This window comes from Chelonia mydas, chromosome 6 (assembly GCF_015237465.2).
Source record: "Chelonia mydas isolate rCheMyd1 chromosome 6, rCheMyd1.pri.v2, whole genome shotgun sequence".
Classification (NCBI taxonomy): Eukaryota; Metazoa; Chordata; order Testudines; family Cheloniidae; genus Chelonia; species Chelonia mydas.
Window position 1 is genome coordinate 124,188,693 of NC_051246.2, and position 24,343 is coordinate 124,213,035.

At 50.0% G+C, this 24,343-nt stretch overlaps 1 protein-coding gene across 8 annotated transcripts in view; it reads right to left on the reverse strand.

Moving 5' to 3' along the window:
* Positions 1-15,164: 15,164 nt before the first annotated feature.
* SAMD4A (sterile alpha motif domain containing 4A) overlaps positions 15,165-24,343 on the reverse strand; it is a 215,115-nt gene continuing 205,936 nt past the window's right edge. For 5 of the 8 annotated variants that reach the window (XM_043548839.1, XM_043548844.1, XM_043548841.1 and 2 more), the window contains 2 exons: positions 24,142-24,225; positions 15,165-19,884 (listed from right to left, as the gene is read on the reverse strand). In XM_043548839.1, the coding sequence (XP_043404774.1) occupies positions 19,856-19,884; positions 24,142-24,225 (113 nt within the window). In that variant the 3' untranslated portion in view covers positions 15,165-19,855. Of the gene's footprint in view, positions 19,885-21,112; positions 21,206-24,141; positions 24,226-24,343 lie in introns of all 8 variants that reach the window. The other 3 variants (XM_043548838.1, XM_043548842.1, XM_037901262.2) reach the window with 1 other exon arrangement.

A 24,343-nucleotide genomic window follows, 5' to 3' on the forward strand; every position in this document is an offset into this window, starting at 1 on the left:
TCAGTTTGCTTTCTGTACCTCTAAACTTGGTCACTTCCTGCAGAATCTTGCCTAGGAGTCTGGCATTTCTTAAATGGGGCAGGTGGCTCTTTCACAATGGTCTATTGGGGTCTGAGCCTGTCCTTCGTCTCCATAGGTCATCCCGGGGGTATACTGAACAGGGCCTTAAAAGGAGGGGAGCTCTGGCATTTTTTGGGTTGAGAACAATTCTTTCATGTGCTTTTTACACCGCGAATGGTGCGTAGGGATTCTTTCTGTCAAAGTTTTACCATCTGTGTTTTGGGTTTTTGTATGCACAGTTCAAGACAAAGGCCCATGGTTCTGAGGACTCTCAAACTCCTGTAGGGGTTGTGAAATCATCACAGTTTTAGCTGGTCTTTGTTTTGTAATTAGCTGGCACTGTTCATTAGCCAGCTCAGATTCTCCTGAACCAAATGCATTTTATCAAGTGATCAGCATTGGGAAAGACTCTAATCAGCTGCACCCTTTGAGCCTTGACTAAGCCATTCTGCTAACCTCCTGGAGGTAACCTTTACAAAAGGGTTGGCTTCCACTCCTTTTTAAAGGTACAGTCATGGTTTTGTAGTCAAATCATTCACAACTGTAAATCGCTCTATAATATGTTTTAGGTTGGAATATTTAAAGGGGCATCAAGATTATGATCCTGGTCAGTACTACAAAAAGTTGTAGCCGGACTACTAAAAACCTTAGCATATTATTAACTCTGAAACCTAAAGACAACACTCTTTCATTGCTTATCATTTTAGCCAGGCAATAGGAATAGTGGTCGGAGTGAAATTCCAGAGCTTGGGAACTGGGAATTACTGTGTAACAAGTTAGAGGCAAGCAGTGTGTTAATGTTAAGTATATTTGTTTCCCCCTATCCTGTACCTTAGGTTCTTCTTCAAGTGCTGTCCCTGTGGGTGCTCCACTGTAGGTGTCGGTGCGTCCCGGCACCGTTGATAGGAGATTTTCGGTAGCAGCGCCTGCGTCCCGACCAGGCACTCAGTTGGTATCTCCCTTCTCGTTGGAATCTTCCTGAGCGCCTGCGTCCCGCACCCCCTCAGTTCCTTCTCTACAGTCCCCGGCTGAAGACGGGACTTAGGGCAGTGCTGCTTCTCTTCCCTGGTCTCTGTAGGAAAAAAAAAGTAACAAAGAATATAGAAATAGTTATTAGTTACATCCCAGTTGTTTCCCTTCCTTTAGTGTAGTTACATAGTTAGTTACTTAGTTAAAAAAAAAACAAAACCCAAAAAACCCTTTTCGCTTCAGGCTTGTCTCCCACTGAGACGCTCTCCCCTGCCATTTCTAATTCACAATGCCAGGGGCTTCAGGATTCAAAAAGTATGTTTCCTGTCAGGACTCCATGCCACGGTCGGATGGGCGCTCTCATTGCGTGAAGTGCCTCGGGGAAACCCACATCCCCAGTGCCTCCGCTGTACGAGCCTCAAGTCAAGGGCCCGGCGCGACAGGGACTGGCGGCTTAGGATGCTTCTGGTGGAAAAATCCCTGCAGCCGCTTTCGGAGACGGGGAGGGTTAAACCCGCTCCTACACGCTCCCCGGCCAGATCCGAGCCGGGGGGAGCGTTGCTTCCCCGTCTCTGGAGCAGAGGCAAGAAGCACAGCAGTCTCACAGGAGAGACTCAGACAAGGGCAAAGGGTCTCCCGCGAGATCCTTACCCTCTGTGCCAACCGCGCCACAGACAGGCACCTCAGCTCTTTCTAAAGCCTCAGCCACGGCTCCCGCAGAGGCAGGAACCCGACCTCCTCTGCCAGGAAGGTTTCCGCAGCACCGAGCGCCTCAGTGGTAAAAATAGCCACAGTGCCGACTGCACGCTCTGCCCTGGTGCCGGGAAGAATGTCGGCACCAAGCCTGCCTCCTGCCCCGGCGCCAGCAGCGGACCCCCTGCAGGGCACCTCCAACAGACCCGCGGCACCGCTGACCCTTTCGCTTTCACTTGCTAATGCACGAGAGCGCAGTCCAGGCTCAGCACAGCCCAGGGAGCAGGAGCAACAGTTCCTCATTCAGTGTGACCTGAGCCTAACTCTCTGCTCCTGGATACACAGGGCTCACTCTTCGAAAAGCCGCTCTCACCACCTGAACTGGCTACCTTCACTGACAGCAAACCCGATATACAGCAGCAGATAGAGTTCTCCCCACCTGCCTCTCCTCCTCCACCGGACCCTCTTCCACCTCAGGCTACTGTCCACAGCCAACAGCCTCAGTTTCCCTACTTCGCCCTCCCCGTGGACGGCACCTGGGGTCTCCTACCCTATGCCTTGGCCTCAGTGGTACCCTTGGCCACATCCTCGTACCACTCCTCCTCAGACCTCTTCCACGAAACCACTACCTCCTTCTGTGCCTCGATCTCCAGTTCCATCCACTCCTAGAGTACCTGAACCCCCTCCTGAGAATGTGAGCTACGAACCATATCCTGACTCACCAAACCCTAATTCTCCATCTGCTCCAGACAGAGCCCCCTCCCCGGACCCGCCTCCACAGAACGTGGATGACTGTAAACAATTTCAAGAGCTTTTCAAGAGGGTGGCACTCAATCAAGACATCCCCCTAGAAGAGGTTCAGGAGACACAGCACAAACTCCTCAGAATCCTTCAACTCTCTGCGCTCTCAAAGATTGCGTTCCCCATAAATGAAGCAGTCCTGGAACCAGCTGACACTCTCTGGCAAACTCCAGGTTCTTTATTACCAACTTGCAGAAAGGCCGAACGTAAATACTATGTTCCTGCTAAAGATGCTGACTTCCTATTTTCTCACCCACAACTGAACTCTCTCATCATGGATGCAGTTGCACAAAGGATGAAACAGCCACAATACTGGCCCATCCCACAAGACAAGGACCTTAAACGCCTTGACATCTTGGGTTGCAAGGTTTACATGTCCTCCACTCTACAATTCAGGTTTGCAAACTACTCTGCGCTCCTCGCCAGCTATGACTTTGATAACTACAATAAACTTTTTGAATTTGCCTCCTACGTTCCAGAGGATAGGAGAGTGGACTTTAAATCAGTTCTGAGCAAGGGCCAATTGATTTCCAGAACGGCCCTACAAGCCTCTTTAGACACAGCAAACACAGCAGCCTGTACTACTCCAACTGCTGTGGTTATGCACAGATCTTCATGGCTTCCTGCATCTGGCATCCCTAAAGATCTGCAGACCAAAATGGAGGACCTCCCCTTTGATAAAGACAAACTGCTTTCCAAAAAAACCAATGAACTACTTCACACCATGAAAGATTCTAGAGCGACACTGCGCACCCTGGGCATTCACCCATCTCTTCCCAGGAGACAACGAGATCAACCCTACCAAAGACCACGCACACAACAATATTATCGGCCTCAACCCAAACCATATGACGTAAATAGGAATCGCGCTAGACCCCCTAAGCGCAGACAAAATCAAACTCAAGCAACCACCTCTCACCCATACGGGAATAAACAACAATTTTGAAACATTGGTCGAGGGTCTGCACGACCACCCCTTGATTCCACAGCCTACTTGCCCATTTGGCCACCGCCTCCAGACTTTCCAACATGCGTGGCAGCGTATTACACAGGACTGCTGGGTCCTCAAAATATTTCAGTCCGGTTACTCTATCCCATTCATATCCTATCCTCCTACCCTTCCCCATCCCTCTTCAGGGACCCTCTCACGAGCACCTACTTCGCATAGAAGTGGCGCACCTCCTCCAGCTAGGCGCAGCGGAACCTTTGCCAATGCAACATCGAGGGAAAGGGTTCTACTTCCTGACCCAGAAAAAGACTGGGGGATGGAGGCCTATACTAGATCTACACAGAGTTGAAAGTAAGCCGGTATGCCCCGGTATGGCGTACCGGTAAGAGCCGGTGCGCCGTACCGGGACCGGCTATCCCAGAGAGCAATTTAAAGCCCTGGGGTAGCGGCGACAGGGCTCCGGAGGGGATTTAAAGAGCCCCAGAACTCCAGCCACCACTACCCCCCCGGGGCCCTTTAAATCCCTGCCCGAGCCCTGCTGCCCGAGCCCTGGGGTAGGGGTGGGGGGTCCCAGCGCTCCAGCCCCCCCTACTACCCCGGTGCCCTTTAAATCCCCACCTGAGCCCTGCTGCCTGAGCCCTGGGGTAGGGGTGGGGGGTCCCAGCGCTCCAGCCCCCCCTACTACCTCGGTGCCCTTTAAATCCCCACCTGAGCCCTGCTGCCCAAGCCCTGGGGTAGGGGTGGGGGGTCCCAGCGCTCCAGCCCCCCCTACTACCCCGGTGCCCTTTAAATCCCCACCTGAGCCTTGCTGCCCAAGCCCTGGGGTAGGGGTGGGGGGTCCCAGCGCTCCAGCCCCCACTACCACCCCGGTGCCCTTTAAATCCCCGCTGGAGCCCTGCTGCTGAAGCCCTGGGGTAGCGGCGGCGGGGCTCCGGAGTGGATTTAAAGGGCCAGGGCGGTAGTGGTGGCTGGAGCCCTGGGGCCCTTTAAATCCCTGATGGAGCCTGGCCGCCGCTACCCCAGGGCTCGGGCAGCAGGGCTCATGCGGGGTTTTAAAGGGCTCGGGGCTCCAGCAGCCGCTATCACAGCGGAGCCCTTTAAAGAGCCCTTTAAAGCTCTGCCAGAGCGCACAGCCCTGGGGTAGCGGTGGCAGCCAGGAGCCCCCAGGGCTCCTCAGTGATTTAAAGGGCCTGGGGCTCCACTGTGGTAGCAGCAGCTGGAGCCCTGGGCCCTTTAAATCGCTCCTGAGCCCCGGGGTTCCCAGTCGCCTCTGCAGCTGGTAGCTTGGGGGTGATTTAAAGGGCCCCGGGCTCCAGCCGCCACTACCGCAGCTGGAGCCCTAGCCCTTTAAATCAAGATTTAAAGGGCCCAGGGATTTAAGGCCCTGCCTCTTCCAATTGAGGCCATGTCCACTGCTCAGGACTCCGGCCATACCGGTAAGTCGTCTAACTTACTTTCACCCCTGGATCTACACTGACTGAACAAATTCGTGAGGATACAAACATTCAAGATGGTCACACTGGGCACAATAATTCCTGCACTGGATCAAGGGGACTGGTTCACAGCCCCCAACCTACAGGACACTTATTTTCATATATCAATTCATCCAGCTCACAGACGCTTCCTACAATTCACAATTGGTCACAACCATTTTCAATACAGAGTTCTTCCTTTCGGCCTCTCCACAGCACCAAGAGTCTTTTCCAAAACTCTAGCCGTGGTCGTGGCTCACCTCCACAGACATGGGATCACACTTTTCCCCTACCTGGACGATTGCCTCATCAAGGGCAATTCCTGTGGCGAGACACTTCAAGCTACGCATTTTGCCATCTCCCTCTTTCACAGCCTAGGCCTCCAAATAAATATCCAAAAATCCACCCTGACACCTACACAACAGATCGAGTTCATCGGAGCTCATCTCGACTCAATACAGAGCAGAGCCTCGCTCCCATATCACAGATTCCTCGCTATCACGCAGCTCATACGCACACTCTCTATTCGTCCCAGGACACAGGCAAGAATTGTCTACAGCTCCTTGGTCACATGGCAGCCACCACCATTGTGGTCCAGTACGCCAGGCTACACATGAGATGTCTTCAGGGCTGGCTCAATTCCAATTTCAAACCCAACAGACACACCTTAGGGACGCTGCTAACTCCTCTTCCCAATGTTCTAGCTTCCTTACAGTGGTGGACAAGACCAGAAAACCTCTGCACCGGGGTTTCCTTCCAGCAACCACCCCCAATGCTCATGCTCACCACAAACTCTTCCCTAATTAGTTGGGAAGCGCATCTTGGGGGACACAGGGCACAATGCTGATGGTCCGCATCAGAGACGCACCTACACATAAATCTCTTAGAGCTCAGAGCAATGAGGCGAGCATGCCTTCACTTTCTTCCCCTCATAAAGAACAAATCTATTCAGGTCTTAACAGACAACATAGCATGTATGTACTACATCAACAGACAAGGGGAAGCCCGATCACATTCCCTTTGCATGGAAGCCATCCGACTATGGAATTGGTGCATGCAACATCAAATACAAATCATCGCTTCCTGCCTACAAGGCTGCCACAACACTACTGCTGACGCACTCAGCAGGTACTTCTCGACAGAACGAATGGGAACTGCATCCTGCAATACTTCAACAGCTCTTCTCCCTCTGGGGCACCCTGTCAATAGACCTCTTTGCCACACCCCAGAATCGGAAATGTCGTCTGTTTTGCTCCAGAGAGGGACTCGGGACTGCATCCCTAGGAAACGTGTTCCTCATCCCATGGAACAACTCTCTCCTCTACGACTTCCCACCAATCCCTCTGCTACACAGGGTTCTTCAGAAGTTCGTAGACAACAAGGCCCGGGTCATCCTTATTGCCCCGGCTTGGCCGAGACAGACGTGGTATCCTTACCTACTCCGCATGTCCTCCCGTCATCCACGGGCTCTCCCCAACAGGCCAGATCTCCTTTCCCAGGACAACGGACGGGTTCTTCACCCCCAGCTCCAAAAGCTCCACCCGACAGCCTGGTTCCTTCGTGGTTCCAAACCCATGAACTGGCCTGTTCCGAACAAGTCCGATACATCCTCCTGCCCAGTAGAAAAGACTCCACTCATAAAACTTACCTGCAGAAGTGGAAGCGTTTCGCCCTCTGGTGCTCACGTAATCACTTAATGCCCAATACGGTGACCCTCCCTGACATTCTAGACTACCTCCTGAAACTAAAACAGGACCGACTTTCGCTCAGCTCCATCAAAGTACACCTGGTGGCGCTTACCACCTTCCATGACCTGTTAGAAAGTTATTCACTCTTTACCCACCCCACCATAAAATGATTTCTCACGGGCCTGCAAAATCTCTACCCTGAAATTTACCCAACGGCAGCTACATGGAATCTTAACCTTGTTCTTCACGCTCTCATGAAACCTCCATTTGAGCCCTTGGCTACCTCCTCTCATCTCCATATGTCCATGAAGGTAGCTCTTAGTTGCAATAACATCAGCAAGGAGAGTAGGTGAAATAAGCGCCCTGGTGGCCCATCCTCCCTACACAATTTTCTCCAAAGACAAAGTCACTCTGAGACCACATCCTAAATTTCTCCCAAAGGTGGTATCCACCTTCCACCTTAACTAACCTATATACTTACCTACTTTCTATCCCAAACCTCACAAGACCCCACACAAGGCAACCCTGCATATTCTCGATGTCAGGCAAGCAATCGCTTTTTACTTAGACAGGACTAAGCCATTTGGTAAATCTCCACGACTCTTTGTCTCCATCACTGAAAGATTGAAAGGTGCGGCTATCTCTAAACAACGTCTGTCCAAGTGGATCTCTGACTGCATTAGATCCTCTTACCATATTCAAAATATTCAACTGCCCAAAGGCATTAGAACTCATTCCACTCGAGCTATGTCGACATCCTTTGCCTTCCAACATAACGTACCCATTTCTGACATCTGTAGAGCGGCTACAAGGTCATCTGAACACACGTTTGCCAAGCACTGTGCTATCACGCAAGATACCATGGCAGACACCATAGTAGGCCATACAGTACTCTCTACAGTACTCACTGCCGCATCTAAGTCCCACCGACCATAGTGGGAACTGCTACACATTCACCTAAAGTGGAGCGCCCACAGGGACAGCACTTGAAGAAGAAGAGGAAGTTACTCACCTTGCAGTAACTGAAGTTCTTTGAGATGTGTGTCCCTGTGGGTGCTCCACTCCCCAGCCTCCTCCCCTCTACTTTGGAGTACTAGTATAATCGCTCTACGGTAAAGAAGGAAGCGGGCGGGGTGCAGGACACAGGCGCTCAGGAAGATTCCAACAAAACAGGAGATACCAACTGAGCGCCTGCGTCCCGACCAGGCATTGCTACCGAAAATCTCCGATCGACGGCGCCAGGATGCACTGACACCTAGAGTGTCACACAGGGACACACATCTCGAAGAACTTCAGTTACTGCAAGGTGAGTAACTTCCCCTTACCTCTCTGCTGGGGTACAGACCAAAGCTTAGTGCTTTCAGGACTTCTGTTATATTTATTTATGTATTATACAGAGACAAATCTCTGACTTTTGCCATGTCCCCTCCCCTCGGGGCAGGGGGCAATACATCCTGCTGCTCCCCACCCTTCTCAGGAGAGGGGAGGGAAGCACCCCAGTTGAACGGGTCTCCTCCCCTGGCCTTCTAGGGAGGGGAAGATAAGGGTCCTGTCTGAGTGGGTCCTTTAGCACAGCCAGAGGGCTCAGCAGGGAGCAGTCTGAGCCAAACCCCAGCTCCCTGGAGGTTGGGCCCCCCTTCAATGAGCTGTGGTGGAGTCTGACTGGTGCCTTTTCCTGCCAAGGCAGCCAGCCTGCAACTCCTCCCCTGCGGGGAAGGGGAGCAGCCAGGAGGAGGTGGGGCTTCCAGGAAAGGCTGACCAGGCTGCCTAGCCAGCTCCTTTGCATTGCGACTTCCAGGCTGCCTGACTGGGCTGAGCACTCCCCCAGCAGGCCCGGAGATCCACCAGTCTGTGGGGCCCTCTGCTGTGCCCAGCAGGAATCTGTGGCTAGGCAGGGATCAAGAGAAGGATTTCTTTCACGTGCATTTAATTTTGTTTCCCTCGATGTGTAACTGCTAGTCTGAACAGTGTTAGGGGCCATCTCTGTGCGGCCCACCCCGCCAGGCCGGGGGCAGCCGTCCGGGCCTTTCGAACAGGCTGGCATCTTTTTGGGTTAACAGAACTGAACAGATTTAGCACGGTGGCGGCGGTATTTAGTGTTCAGCCGCAGAGCGAGGCGGAAGATGGGTCCCCCCCACCCATAAAATTTTGATTTTTTTTTGGTTGAAAAAAACTGAAAAACCACCAAAACTACCCCCAAAATGAAATATATTCAGCTGGAACTGCCAAAACAGAGACAATTTTTCGGTTTTTTAGGGTTTTCAATTTGCCAACAAACCATCACATGGCTGGGAGAAAAGCAGACCCTGCAAAGAAGTTTGTTTAAGTCAAAAATCCAAACTTCCATCAAAAAAAAAAAATCGATCAAAAATTTTTGGCCAGCCCCACCCAGCAGGTCATCACTTGGCAGCTTCCAGGGACGGACCGAGTCAAGGGTCAAATACCCAAGTAGCACCAGCTGACTGTATTTTTACTTCCCAGCCAGCCAGTTAAAGTGGCTGAGAAATTTTCTCCCTGGTTTCTATCAGACTTCATTCCTAAAGGATCATTGAGAGCAATTTCCATTCACCGGTCCCTTCACAAGAGACTTCTAATGAGTTAACAAGGGAGAACAAAACAGCCTGTTTGCTCCAGCTGAGATCTGCAATCTGTCTAAGTAAGAAATTGGCTTCCTTGGCAAGGTGTTGAAAGGAACACAGTGGAATTATTACCCGTGTATAGTCGATGTGTTGATTATAAGAGCTGGCGTTTCCAGCAGTGCTCATTGAACAGCATCAAAAGCATTTGGCCCGCCATGTATTATTGACTGACGGACGTGGTGGGAAAGAGGAGAGTGGAAAACGTGGAACCAGGCCCCAAGATGCAGCAGGTAGCGAAGACATTCAAGCTCCAGGAGGCTATCTGAGCAATATTTGTTATCAGGAGCCTGGCGCAGATGGTTCCCAGGGATACGGATACCTCTTTTCCAATGCTTTCCATGTGCCAGCCGTACCTGCCTGATCTGTAACGTCTGTATTGTAGATAGTGTAGCTAGAGATACCAGGGACAAAGCTAGAGCAAGCTGGGAACACTGAGTGTGCGCGAGAGATTTTAATAAAGATGCGACATGCTCCAGGACGGCGGCTAGTGCTGCTCTGTGCCTGGTGCTTTGAGAGTTATTCAGGAAGGGGCAGCCCCAGAGGTAAGGCACAGACAGACTCAGGAGGGGCTGGAGTGTGCCAGGCAGAGAGCGAGATCTTAGCGGAAAATTAGAGAGAAGCAAAATGTGGGTGCCCCCCTCTCTCTGGCATGCTCTGTTCGGGAGCAGCGCTGATCTCTCCGAGAAGGGAGAGGGAAGTTGTAGTCACCGCCAGCAGGCAGATCTGAGGCAGATTCACTAAACGTGGGAGGCCAAGACTCAGTGGGTAGCAAGATGCATGCAGCTGCAGGAAGGCCAGGAACAACCTCACAGCGTGGGGCTACCAGTTCTGCAGCGATGATGCAGTTTTCCTGCTCAGGGGTGTATGCCTGCCACATTCCCACCAAGCAGGAGGGATGGACACATAGCCGTGTCTTGTTTCCAAGGGGAAGGTGAGTATCCCCTCCCCCTAGCTGGGCGTGACCCTGTGTCTCAATCCCAGTTTTACAGAGGCACGGGTGGTCCCTAGGCCAGGGTCCTGGTTGGGTGGGGCCTGCGGCCGGAGTGAGGAAGCTCCCTTGCTCAGAAGCTAAACAGGGTTCTTTAGCCCTGCACTGGCAGAAAGGCTGGCTCGTGAACTGCCTGGTTTGCATCACTGGTTGTGCCAATCTGTGGCTAGTAAACGCTTTACAAAACATTCAGTATTTACTATGGGCCAGGAGCGCCCAGCAGAGCCCAGCCAGAGACCCTCTTTGCACTGCAGCACAAGCTCATTCGTCCCACAAAAAGGTCTTTTCGCCCTGTCTCCACAACTGCTCAGCTGCCTGTTGGCATCTCTGTGACCGGACAGCAGCTGGTCCCAAGAACCGTCCACTAGAGGGACCAGGTTGCAAAACAGCAACAGGATTTGCAAACACTTTTGGGCTGCTCCTAACAAAAGGCCATTTGTAGCTCTCTAGACAAGGCCCTGGGGAATCCCTCAGTGAACCAGACCCCCGAGGGACTCAGCCTGTGAAACTGCAGAATGGAGACCAGTGACTGCTAGGCACATGGGCCATGCCTCCCGGAGGGGCCAGAATCAGCAAAAATCCTGTACAACATACCCAGGCACGGGTGCACTGCTGGACAGATGGGAGCACTCCCTGCCACCCACCCCCCAGTCACTAATCCTTGTGCACCGGTGAGGGGCTATTCGCTCTCTTTTCAATGGCACTTTGTAAGGGGGAGGGCTCTTTTGCAGGAATGCATTTGCTTAGAATAAATGCAGAGAGCCAGCAATTGACGGCAGCGCACCTGAGCTAAGTGTGAAAAACAGTCAGGGCATCAGGCCTGCAGAGTGTGTGTTTGTGTCAGAGACAGAGAGAACTGCATAGTCCCATCTGCATGCAGCCCCACTCCCACATGCTCAAGGCTGCCCCACTCGGGACTAACGAGGGGTTGCAGAAGAGCCCTTTAGAATTAAGCTGCTACAAAAGCAATGGGTCAAGTTCACCCCTGTTGTAAACTCCTTCACCCTTAGGGGCATTACCCTGGGATGAATTGGACCCCATGGTTTAGTGTAAATATGGGCACCTCGCACAATGCAAAGCAGCCCTCAGAAAAGGGGCCGGAGCCACTGCACACTTTAACTAACGGGCTCGGGGTCAAGTATGGAGTAATCGGGGAGAGCAGATTAATAACTGACTTATGCAGTGTGAGTGATTCCTCCAGCCACTTTGCGAAGGCGCCCAGTTAAATTTACAGCATGGGCCTTTAGTTAAATGGCAAACCACCTCATTGCCGGGAGCCCCGCGGCCTTCCTGACTGACCCACCCGCCGCCAGCAAAGCTCTCCTTGGAGATTTTCAACCCTGCTCTGCGCCAGCTCCCCATGGGGACGGCCGTTCCCCCCCCCCCCTTTCATTTTCCATTAGTGCAACAAACACTTGCTCTGCAAGCCAAATGGCAGCTGCACGTCCATGGGCAGGCGAATTGTTTATGGAAGGAAAAGCCCTTGCTCATGGCTCTGAGAGGGTGAAAACTAACACGTCCTTCACTGCTGGCTAAGGTGGGGACTGCCACTGTGCTGCTTACTCTGGCAGACGGCCTATGGAGTTTAGTGAGGGTGTGATCACACATTCCCCCCTCCCTCCCTCCCCCCCCCCGATACACTTACCAGGATGAAGCTTACCTCCCCGCTGCTGCATCTGCGGTGTAGGGGCTAGGAACCACAGAACTGCAGTGGCACCATTCAGAATGGGAGGAAAGCAGCGTTCTGCAGCCCCAGCACCTTGCAGAGCTGTTAGCTATTCGGGGGGGGCCCATCCACCATCCCTGGGCCATCAGGGTAGGAGGGTGGGGGACGTGGCCAGGGCTTATGATGGTTACACTGGCCATTGCCACCTCCCTGCAGGTGTGTCCAAGAGCCCGCTAAAATTTTGCCCATCCCACCTTAGCTCCTCTCAGGCTGCCCCCCTGGCCAGCCCATGAGCCCCCGCCACCCTCTTCCTCCACTGCGACCTGGCACATGGGGTTGCAGCGCCACTCAGGTTTTGCCGGGCCAAACAGTTGTCCTGGGTGCCTCCCTCCACCCAGCCAAGGCGGCTCTGCGGCCGCTGCCCTGGGACGAGGCTGTTGGACACCTAGGGGAGGCTGACACCACGTCCCAGCTCAGAGCCATGTCACGCCATCGCCGTGCTGGGGGTGCGGCCCAAAGGGCATTACTAGCTCGGACAGTCTAACGCGCTTGTGTTTCCATGCTGCCAAGCCTGTGGCCAGGAATGGGCGGTTGGCAGCCTTGCCCCAGAAAGACCAGCGCTACGCACAGGAGCTGCTCTTAGTGCTTTATGCAGCACGGCTCCCCTGGGGCACCCTCCTGTCAGGTAGCTCTGTCCCCCCCCCACATCCTGGGGGGGGGGGGGGGGGTGTTCGCTTCCCCTGCCACCCTGAGGATCAGTCTTTGCTGCTGCAGCTTGGCCTTGCCCCAGTGACAACTGGAGAACAGACCCAGCTCATTGCCGAGCTGGGCGCCTAGTTCTGCCACCCACACCCTGGGTGTTACGGGGCACGTCCCAGCTCCTCTCTGAGCCTCTGCTCCATCACCTGTAAAAGGAGAATACTGCTGCATAGAGGTGTAATGAGGGTTAATTCATTGGGGGGGAATCATGCCCCCCCCCCAGCTGTGTGGAGCAAATCCTTGGTGCACAATCTCCCCCCCTACCCATGGATGGGGATGCAGTTACCAGCCCCTGGACCCTGTAGCAATCCCTCCACTGGTCCAAGGAGCTGTGAGGGGCAGGATTGAGAGGGCTACATGTTGTTCATCCTCCTGCCTCCCCCACAGCCAGTGGAGGTTACAGCCTCTGGGCTGCAGTATCTTTTCTGGGGAGGGGATCCCTGTTTAAGGGGCGGGGGGAGCTGTGGCTAGCGGGAGTCGGCAGCAGCTGTCCCCATTAGGGTGGTCCTGCTGAGGCACGGAGCGGTTGGTGGTGCTAAGGGCACATGGCCTCATCTCTGGCGTCCCCCTGGGAGCTGCTGGGTTTGGGGCTGTCCCCTGCAGCCTTTTCTGCAGGAGGCAGAGCCCCCTGCCCCATGGAACGGACAGGGAGGAATGAGGTGATCAGTTCTTCATGGCAGTGTCTCCTCCTGGGCCCCTTCCCATGAGTTTGCCAGCAGAATGGGGATCTCCTGCTTGTAATAATCAACCACCTGGAGCTCGCTGCATGGAAGGCACAGAAAAAAATACAAGGTATTACTCAAATCACTTCCACACTCCCTCTGAGTCACTTCTCTGGACTCTCTCCCAAGCCCACAGCCCTTTGTGGGTAGGTGACGATCAGCGTCATCCTCCTCCTGATGGTCAAACTGAGACAATGAGAGATTAACCCATGAGCTCCCAAGCTCTACTGACGTTTCTCGATATTTGTTCCGTGGCTAGCGGCATTGCCAACTCTCACCCTTGAACTATCATCAGGCTCATGCTGTGATGGTCTACTGAGCGCCCCAGCTCCTGGAGTAAAAGGGGTATGAAATATGTGTGTGTGTGTGTGTGTGTGCGCGCGCGCTAAAGCAGGTTTCACACCCTTAGGGTTGCAGAGAAGAGCCTGAAAATGTGAAGAATGCATGCTGCCGGAGCTAGTCAGGCCAGCAAGAAGCATCCTCCTTGTTTATTAAAACCCTGCATGATTTTAAAGGCAAGTTGACAGTTTTTGGAGGCCTGGCTCCTGATTTTTGAACCCTTGGGGCTGGTAATACTGAGACTGGGCCTCCAGGGGAGTAAATCCAGTGCTTCTGGGGAGGGCTACATGCACACGAAAAAGAGGCTTGTCTAGGAGAAGTTAATCCGCCTCTTCTTGTAATTTATGAAGTTTACCTGTTCGATGGATCACAGCCCGTAGGCCTCTGCAAACCCGCTGCCCTCTAACACCATGACAAAGGCATCACCTTATGCCTTGGATCTGGACCTCTGCTCCTGCAGCCCTTACTTATGGGAACAGTCCCCCTGACTTTAGCAGGAGTCTAAACCAAATTTACACTGGAGCAATTCTTAGATTCCGAAGTCAGAAGGGACCACTGTGATCATCTAATCAGACCTCCTCTATAGCCAAGTCTAGAGAACTTCCCAAAATAATCCCTAGAGCAAAGCTTTTAGAAAAACCTCCAAGCTTGATTTAACAATTGCCCGTGATGGAGAATCCAGCATGACCTTTGGGTAAATCGTCCCAATGGTTAATTACTCTCACCACTAAAAATGTACCCTTGATTTCCAGATTAGATTCAGCATTTTCAAAATATACATAGAAGAGAAGCTCTCTGTTTATCTTCAAAGCTGAATGTCAGGCCAAGCTTTGCAATTATTTTAGCTGCTTGGAAGTTGGAAAAAATACAGAAAAACCAACAGCTAGAGATCTTTCTTGTGGAGGGTGGTGATGCAGAAGACAGGGTTTATAGAAGGGCAGGATGGCCTAGTGGACTCAGATTAACAGACCAGAGGTTCCTGAGTTCTAATCCTGGCTCTGCTATTCACTTCTTTTGTCTCCTTGGAAAAGTGGATACTGATTTGTGCCTCAGTTTCCCCATTTGCATATAGGATTTCTGCTAACTTTCTGCACCTACCTCACAAGGGATAGTTAGTTAAACATTGGAGCAATATTTTGGCATTCATAAGCCCTAAAGCCCAGATTCTCAAAGGTATTTAGGCACCTAAATAATGAAATCAATGGGAGCTAGGTACCTCAATACCTTCATCTGGGCCTCAACTGCAACCACAGGATTTTTACATAAATATAATAAAACTTTTCTACAAAACTAAATAGCTGTTTTTCTTCATTCCTTTGAGCCACGATGCTGGCCTTAAAAAAAAAAAAAAAAAGGAAAACCAGATGTCACCCCCCCCAATCCAAACAAACAAACCAATAAAAAGACTACACACCCCAGTGTTACAAAACCTTGTATTAATCATCTCCCTTCACTTTCAATATAATGTTGATATGAAATATAGCCATGATTCCTAGTTACATGGGAGGAAATGAGTAATAAATACATTGTAGCAAGTTTAAATCACAAGGGTGTTTCACTGGTAACAACATTTGAAAACTGTACACTTGCAAAGAACAGCATCTTCAAACATTAGTATTTCTTTATATTGGGAAGCTTTTACATGTAACAAACATGCTATTTCCATATATGACAAATTTAAAAAATATGCATTTGCTTGGCAACATTAACTAGGCAAAAATATTTCTTTGTGCACTAACTTTATACAGAAAAAACTGGTCTAAATGCATGCATGTACAATACGGAGCTGCCAGAAGATGGCATGCAACAAAAGAAAGTTCAAAGCTTTTTAAAGTAAGCTTACATTATGCATAAATACATAAGGGTTATATATTAATAAGGGAGGAAGTATTCTGTTTAACATTATTAACATTCCTGTTTTCTTCCTATTCCTCCCAGAGGAATACACATTCACCTTTAAGTAAAGATAAAGGAATACAAAAAATAAAACTCACTTTGCAAACTCTGATGACTTGTATAAAATCAACTTTAGTGTTATCATAACTGTGTGCAAATTATACTTCTGCAGGATCTACTTTTCATCAGGCACATTCAGAAAGCCTAAAATGGGTCATGTTTCTGCACCCCAAGAGAGAGAAAGTTGACAATAGAAATATTTTTAAGTGCTGACTAAAATCTGAGCTCTGGTTCTCAGTCCTATGTTCTTACGTGTGTGGAACAGGGTCTGCATGATACTCGTTCTGCACCGTGTGCATGTCACAGATCTAGCTGAACAAAGCAACAGTTCTGTGAAGGCCTGTTGGTGACAGGGGAAAAATCCCCGCACTTCCACCATCTGAGAAAAACAGGCTGATCCCCAGCTCAGGTACCTGCATTACTACTTAGACAAAGATCTTGTCCATGAAAGGGTTAGCTCATGGCACCTCAAAGGAAAAGCAGGGTTTCCTCAGTGTCATGAATACTTACTTGTCCCTTACCAGGAAGGTGGGAGGAAAGGGGCAGCTTAGCCCTAATTTGGGACAATTAAAAGGCTGTGTCCACTGCAAAAATGAGCCGTGTCTGACAACAGGGAGACACTCTCAACAGGCAAACACTTGTGTCTGGCTGCAGCGGTCAGAGTGAGCCCCGTTGAGCACTCGTGCGACACATCTTATTCCAGCTCCTATTCAGCGAAGCATGTGCTTAACTTTAAACCAATGCGTAGGTCCCCTTGACGTCCGTGGAACTTAAGCACTTAACAGATGTGCTTTCCGAGGAGGGGTGCCCTGTGGTGAAACTGCCAAGGGCCTGGCACACTTCGCTACCAGCGCTGGACTCTGCTGATCCTGTCCAGCTCAGCAGGGCAATCTGATGGGTGGGGCAGCCAAGCTTGACCCGGGGGCAAAGGAGGTTCATTTCTGCAGTGTGAACACAGCCAAGGACACTTGGATATAGGGAATTGGTTAGCTACTCATTGCAGACAGCATCACCAAGCAGACAAAAGCTATTTTGTTTTTCTTGTCGGCCGTCATTCAGAAGTGAAACCCGAAGCAGCGAAAAACCATCAGCAGCGGTTCATTCCTTGTATGTCTCAGCCCCTTGTGTGTGTCTGCCCCCTACTGTTAATAACTGTAAGAAACCGCTAAGGATAAAAGCACCAATAAAACCTCATACATGATAATAGTGTAGCAAACTACCGTCACTGGAAGAGATGCTTGCAGAGATACCACGTACACACTGCTTTAGTTAGAAAACAGAAAAAAAACCATTTATATGTAGTGAAATATTTGTTACTCTGAGATTTGAAATAATTTGATACTTGCTTATTATAAAACAGTTGCATTTGGGGTAAATGGGTAAATACAAAAACGAAAGGCACTGCCGCTTTATTACTAAATATTTGACTTCACAGCCTTATGCATGCAACTGGTTTTTATAAATAAATTTATTTTACTTTAGAATTTGATTTTTAAATTGAGCTCTACACCTGCACTCAACACAGGCCTCAAAACGGAGCTGGGAAGGAATTCCAAAATTTAACCAAAGCTACTTTTTAATTAAAACAAAAAACAGCCAAACACAACAAAGTCTATCATTAACCTATACACTCCCAATGGAAAATAAGCTTTTTTTAAAAAAAGAAAAGAAAAGAAAAATTGAATTATGTGGTTGTTAATAACAGACATTATCATGGTTACCAGCCATAGCAAGTTAATAAGTAATATATCCAAAATAATATATCTAATAATCAGATAACCTCTGTTTCTATATTCAGCAAAGGAATAAATAGAATTTCAGATTTGTAAATACTTTGTCTTCCTTCCAAAAGATTCATGCTAAGGTGATTGTGTTCACAATTCATTTTCTGAAGCTGCACATTGTATATAGCTATGAATGCTCAAGATGCAACTCAGATTTGAATACCTTCTCATTTCCTATCCAAGTTGTGTAATCCTGCAGTTCATTATCCTCTTCATTAACTTTGTTTTAAGCTCCTTCTAACACATTCCAAAGTCCCCTCGTATTGTCTTCCCTCATTACTCCACCGAATCATGCTCAGTTACATTGTATCATGCATTCTGGTAAACAGGAAACCAAGAAATATCAACTTTATGTCAATCAGCATGAAAAATCACATTTTGGCACTTTTTGTTTTTATAAAGTTAAGTAAAAATGCTGCATCTAAATTGGATTTACAAACCTTATTGTACATGTAAGAACACCTCTTTGAAGCTGCGGTTTAGCCCTTAGTCCCCCCTTTTAAAATAGTCACGTTGAATGTTTGGCACTGAAAATATTTGCTTCTTTGAGCAATTCCATAACTACTTTCAGAGAATGTCAACCATCCAAACGACAGACCTGATTTCTAAAGTCTTGTACAGAGTCCCATAGCCACGGTATGCATCAATGTTACTTTTCTTTATATAAAAAAAGAAAAATTGTACACACCAAATAATTTCTTACTTACACCAGGGTGAATCTGGAGTAACACCACTAAAGCTAATGGAGCTGCATTGGGGTAAAACTGGTGTAAGAAAAAGAAAAAAAAGAAAGGACCAGGCCCTCTGTGTGTCAAGCAAGCAATGGGGATTCAATAACCATGTGTTACTGAAATGTTAGGTGAAGATTCTGCTCTCATTTGGGTGTAAAAATGGACTTAACCCACTATATTCAATGGAACAACTATGGATGCAGGCTGATATGAATGAGACTTGATTCTGGCTCAGATCTCAGTTTAAACACTTGCTGGTTCAAAGGTGTATCCGATTCACGTATGAAATGAACCAGGGCCCCCTTAACTCAGTTATAAAAAGCAATGTGTTATAGCTACAGTTCTGGGATGACAGCAGCACAGATAGATGTGCATCCAAACGACTGGCTCTTAAATCTTTAATCCACCCCCATGTTGACCTTCCTTCCCTTACACGTAACGTCCAGTTTAGCCTGTGCTATTACTCTGTGGCCACATGCATGTTCATTATCTGCCAGGACCAAGAAAAAGGCAGCAGTGTTTGTGAGCCAGTATAAACACCGAACAGAGAGTACTCACTATTCAGACTGAGAGCTGCAGTCCAGCACTGCTTCCATTTTGCCGCTCTCCCGCATGGTCCCTTAGCACAGGAAGCTCATGCTTTCCCTTTAATCCTTCTCTACCTCCTCACATCCTCTTGTTACCTCCCAGGGCAAGAAAAGGCCCAGCCCCCCACCCCCTGTAATTTAGCTGGCAAACTGTAGCTAGTTCTGAAAATGATCCTGTCAGTCTGGGATGTAGTGGCAGGTCTGTAAATGCCACGATGCAGCATCTTTTAGGTATTCACATACACAAGACAAGAAACAAGAAACTGATCCCACTTGCTCTCCACGCCCAATCACATATAGTCCTGCCCACTGCACAACATCCCTCGCTCCCTTCTCTGATGCCCTCTCCATCCCAGCTGAGAAGATGAAAACCCAAGGCCTGCCCCTAGGCGCATAGCTCGGTTGCTATGTAAAATGCAAACCTGCTGCTAATAACAGAAGTAAAACAAAAAAATCCTTTACAACAGGAATATGAGACAAAGGCCTACTTGACATTTTTACACATTTATGTACCCTTTATATCTGCCCTTACGTAAACAATACACAAATTGAAATTTAGTTGTTTTAAATTTGGTTGAAAGGACATTTGGTTGTTGTTGGTTTTTATTTTTCTTTTTGACTGCACTGCAGCTCCAGTAGATGTTTGAGCTCCAGTGAAATACAAGAGTTGTAAACTCTGAACAATAAGTTACCCCCTTGTTTTTTGGTCACACGTGTGATATTTGTTAATTTCCTCCTTCAGAAACAGGGTTTGCCTCTGGTACTCTCCGTCCTCCCCAGCTGGAGATTAACACCTCATTTACCAGCACTTTTCCTTTCCCCCACACTTTTCCTCTAGAGAGGATGTAATAAATGACAAAACAAAGTCCAATTCTAATGATATGTTCACAAAGACAATCTACACGTTCACAAAATTAAAACGAGAGAGAGAAAGAGAGAGAGAGAGAATGCAAAATCTCTTTGAGAATCCTGTGCAAGTCTGGAGACTGTTGCCACTGGACCCGCAGCAGTCATTCTCACGGCCAGCGCTGTCACCGTTACACATTCATCTTCTATATCGTAGAGGTTCGGTCAACGCCATCTGAAAGATTTAAGTCATAATCAGAAGTAGCCACACGTCACTTTAAATCGCATTGCCTCAACACTACCATCATGGGCATGTTCCACATACCCAATTTAAATAAACACAGCAGACTGGCCTGAATCCAGTGGGGAGATCCGAATGTGGGGGAAGTTCAGATCTGGATCCAAACTTGGTGGCTCAGGTCCACCTACCTACCTTCCATATCTGTGTGCCAGTCAGCAGGCACTGCCATGCCCTCACTAGTTGTGAATATCATTTCTGTGCTGGCAGGCAGGAGGGGCTCAAATGTATCTTTACAATCCGCTCTGAGTAAGGGTTGTGCGTTGGTCTGCTGCTCCAGGAGCAGCCAAGGGTACGCAGCGGGGCTCAGAGTCACCATGCATGCCCTGGTTCCTCCTGTGCTCCAGGAAGGAAGTAATCTGCTTCCGGTCTATTGCCCCTTTCCTGTCCCTGTTTGCCCATTCCCCCACCCCCATCCTGTGTGGGTCAGGGAACAGTGGCCATGCAGACCTGTGCAGTGACCTACAATGCAGAGGGCCCATGCAAGTACTTTATAGCCCCTGGCTCCATCTACCAGAATACAGCAAAAGAGACGGTCTTGCCCTAAATTAATAGGCAAGAGTAGGAGGTGCACATCTCTGTTATCCTCTCAGATTTTGCCCTGTGCACTCTGAACAGGCCAAACTCCCCTTTATGTCAGCGTGAGTGGGACTGCAGGATCGGACCCTGTTCCAGGAAGCGTTTGGAAATGCAGTCCTGCCCCGAGGAATGGCAGCTGCTGGGTGGATTTCTTCCCATGGCCTGGGGTTTATTTTGCTTTTAAAATGCAACAAAATAGGACAAGCAAGTGAAAGGAACAATTAGAAACAGAGGCCAGTAATGTCACAGAGGAAGCTTTCATGCCGTGCCCGAGGCACTGAGTGCTCTCAACTCCATCTCATTTCAGTGGCAGCCAAGGGTGCTCCCCGAACAAGTCACAGGGGCCAGGACTGAGGCGTCTGGCGCTAAATTCCCCTCAGATCATTTCTGGCCTCCTCTATTTCTACAGATTCCTGACAGCCTCCTGGTAATGTACTGTTCCCAACTCTTTTCACACGGGGCCCTGTCCCATGACAGCCCAGGAGTCAGGACATCTGGGGACACAGTGGTTGGGGATGAGGGGTTGGAGCAGAAAACTCCTCAGACAGGTGTGATGTCTCAGCAAGGCCTTAATGAGCCAACTGACCAGTCAGAAAGCGCTGAGAGGTGTGCGTGGGCTTATCATGCCTGCTCCCGCCAATGAAATCCACAGTGCCTATGACGCTCCATGCACAGCTCTCTACAAGGGGATGAAGTACGGAGAGAGAGAACAACAGTGAAAAGCCTGGGTGAGGATTAATGCTGCAGAAGGGTTTTAAACCAGACACAAGTTATGACAAATGCATTTGGGGTGCAAGCTTTTTACACAGATTCACTGTCTTTGAACACGTATTCGTTGATGCGGCTCCTCTGTGCTCAGTTGTTGCTTGTGAACGCATTAGGGTGGCTTTTAGAAACACAACAGCAGGCTTTGGGCTACGGAGAGTCTTCCTCGGAGATAAAAATATTGCATTTCCAACCCTACCTGGAATTATGGATGTAGGCCAAAAATGGGCATGATCTGAAACATCAGATCAACCTGCCACCGCACCCCCCAAACTTGGGGACAGTGTGGATCCAAAGCCAGTGGCTGGCTCATCTCTAGGATGGGCTGAACCAAAACCTGGATCCAAACACCTGCCAGGCTGTGGGAAGTTCAGATGCAGGTTACAGCACTGTTCCTGGCCCCCTCCTAGAGTAGGCACAGTAAGAGATGGATAGCCCAGCTCAGATGTGCCCCTGTTCTGGGAGAACGACGTGAGCGGTACGCTGTGGGGTGGTTCCTGCCGCAGTACTTTGCCCAGTGCTGCCCAGAGCGTCAGAGATGATGCCCAGTGATGCAAGGCGACCGAGAACGATGGCACTGGGAGAGCTCCCCTGGGAGACCCCGTTGAACACGGAGAAGGGAATCAGGTGCTGCGAATGGCAGAGGTGATCATCCCAGAAAAGCAGCAGCTCCCCTCTCCCCACCTCGCCCCGTCATCCCACATAATGCAGCCCATTTAGTGCGTGAGCGAGACTGAGGAAATACCTAGGAGGGCTGCCGTAATGATCCGACTTCTAAGAGACACAGCAGCAGCTGGTGTCAGGACACTGGTTGTTTTGTTACAAAGCTAGAGCTCCGCAGAAGGGCAGCAGCCCTTCATACCACAGCCCACCACATTACTGACTCGGGCAATTGCCAAGTGAGCTATTCCTAACGCAGGGCCCGGCACACGGCGCTCCCTGTTCCCCTGCTCAGCTCACCATGGAAATCGCTTCACACACACGCTTCAGTTCCTCCCGCTGGAACGTTAAGGCTAAAAACAAGCAGGTTTGTTAAGCTCTGATTTGTTTGTTGATTGAAAGCTATTTCTAGCACTGTTCGTGTAGAGAGGCCTGGGCCAAGGCAATGCGGGTCCAAGCCCCAACTGGCCTGGCCCCTCCCAGTCTGAGCATCTGCCTCTCTCCCCACAACATGCTGCCAGGCAGGGGCTGCCAACAGGATGTTCTCTCCCCTCAAGACTCTGGGATTGGATCCCCGCTCCCCCCTGCCATCGGCCACAGATTTCTAGGCATGCTGCACAAACTCTTTGTTTGACATGGTTGGGGGAGTGGTTTGAAGGATTACTTTGCTGCAGTGATCGATTGGCTGACTTGGTTCATTCTGATGGTTTTTTTGTAGCTGGGTGGCCGTGGTTTGGGAGAGTCACGGCCAGTTCATTGCTAAGGGCACCTGGAGTGTTGCGCGGGGACGTTTCAGCTTGTTATCTAAATCGAAATAAAACAACTCACAAACCCTGTGTGTGCTGTGATGCAGTCAGATCTTCCTCTGGTTTCCACCAGGCCCTGGCCCAGCTGAGACGTCCATCTTTCTGCTAAGCCATTGGTTCTGGTATCTGCTCCACTCACCCACCTCCACCCCATTTGTCTGTTTGGTCCATCGACTGTGTCCTGTCTGTCATCTACACTGTGAGCTCGGTGGGACAGGGCCTCTTGTCTTTGCTATTTATGGTGTCTAGCACAACAGGGCCCTGATCCCTGAATGGGGTTTGTAGGCGTTACCGTGATACACAGTAACAACAGTAATGGTCAGGGTTTTCTCAGTGGAGATCATGGGCCTTGCTTTCTCCAGAGCTCAGCCTGAGCCAGAATCCTTAAGGGCCTGTGGAAGATGCATCTATTTAGGGTTAAATTGCCACAGTCGACCACATCGGACAGCTAATGCAGCTCTCCCGGCAATCAGCTCCTGGCAGCCGATCCCTGAGGAGAATTCTCCCTTCTACTGGAAAACTGACAGCTATTAGTCTGTAGGGCACCCAGACACGACGGTGATGGGCATTTTTAGAAAGGCACAGGCTAAAAGAACCATAACTGTATTCAGATTTACACTGGATTTAGCGGCACTAGGATGGAAAGGCCTTTTGGGAAGCCCAAGTTTCACTTACCTGCTTCTCCCCGCCATGTTGGCAGGCTCTTGCAGTGATACAGAAACAGCGTGCTCAGGCCAGATGCCCAAATCCATACACAGGGCCGGCTCCTCAGCTGTGTAAATCAGCCTGCATCTATTGACTTCCATGCCAGTTTACACCAGCTGAGCGTCTGGCCCTTAGAGTCTAATCCTGCTCTCATTTTAGTCCATATGCCAAAGCTCCCACCACATATCCTTAACAATAGTCTCCTGAATTTCAGGGGCGCTCAGCACTGACAGTTCCCATTAGCTTCAAGAGGGAGCTGCCGGCGCTCAGAATTGTTGAAAGGTTCTCTCATCTTGGTGCCTACAGAGGTCACCGTTTTGGCCGGGGCAGTGTAACCCTCCTTTGCTCCTCACCTGCTTGTTAGCAGTGAGCGTGTTCCAGAGCGTGGCTTGGCTGCTGGCTATTTTCCTTTCGTTCTATTCGCTCCTTTTTCAGCCTGGGGCGTTGCCCAGTTGCCCTGATGGCAGAGGTGCCCCTACCTGCTGCTCAGCAACTTAATGGGTAGCACTGATTAGTTCCCACCACCGTCTTGTCCTGTCTCCTTCAGTCAAGAGGATGGTGGCTGTGACAGGCGGCCTCGAGGAGATGAGGAAAGAATTAAAATGGGGAATCCTCCTGGCTGTGCCAGAGGCACCGTGGCCGACAACAGAATGGAGGGAAGGGAAAAGGGGGCACTCACCCCCCAGGGCATGTTCAGTCATACTCAGGCACAAGGACTCCAGCCTGTTGTTGATGTCAGGTTCTGTCACTGGTACCTGGAACTCTGCAAAGGAAATGGAACAGACTGTTACTCGGGAGACCCACAATGGCAGAAGCAAAGTCACAACAAATCTAAGGGGTAAATACAATAGTTGGGCAGGTAGGAATCCGTTCTGCACTGA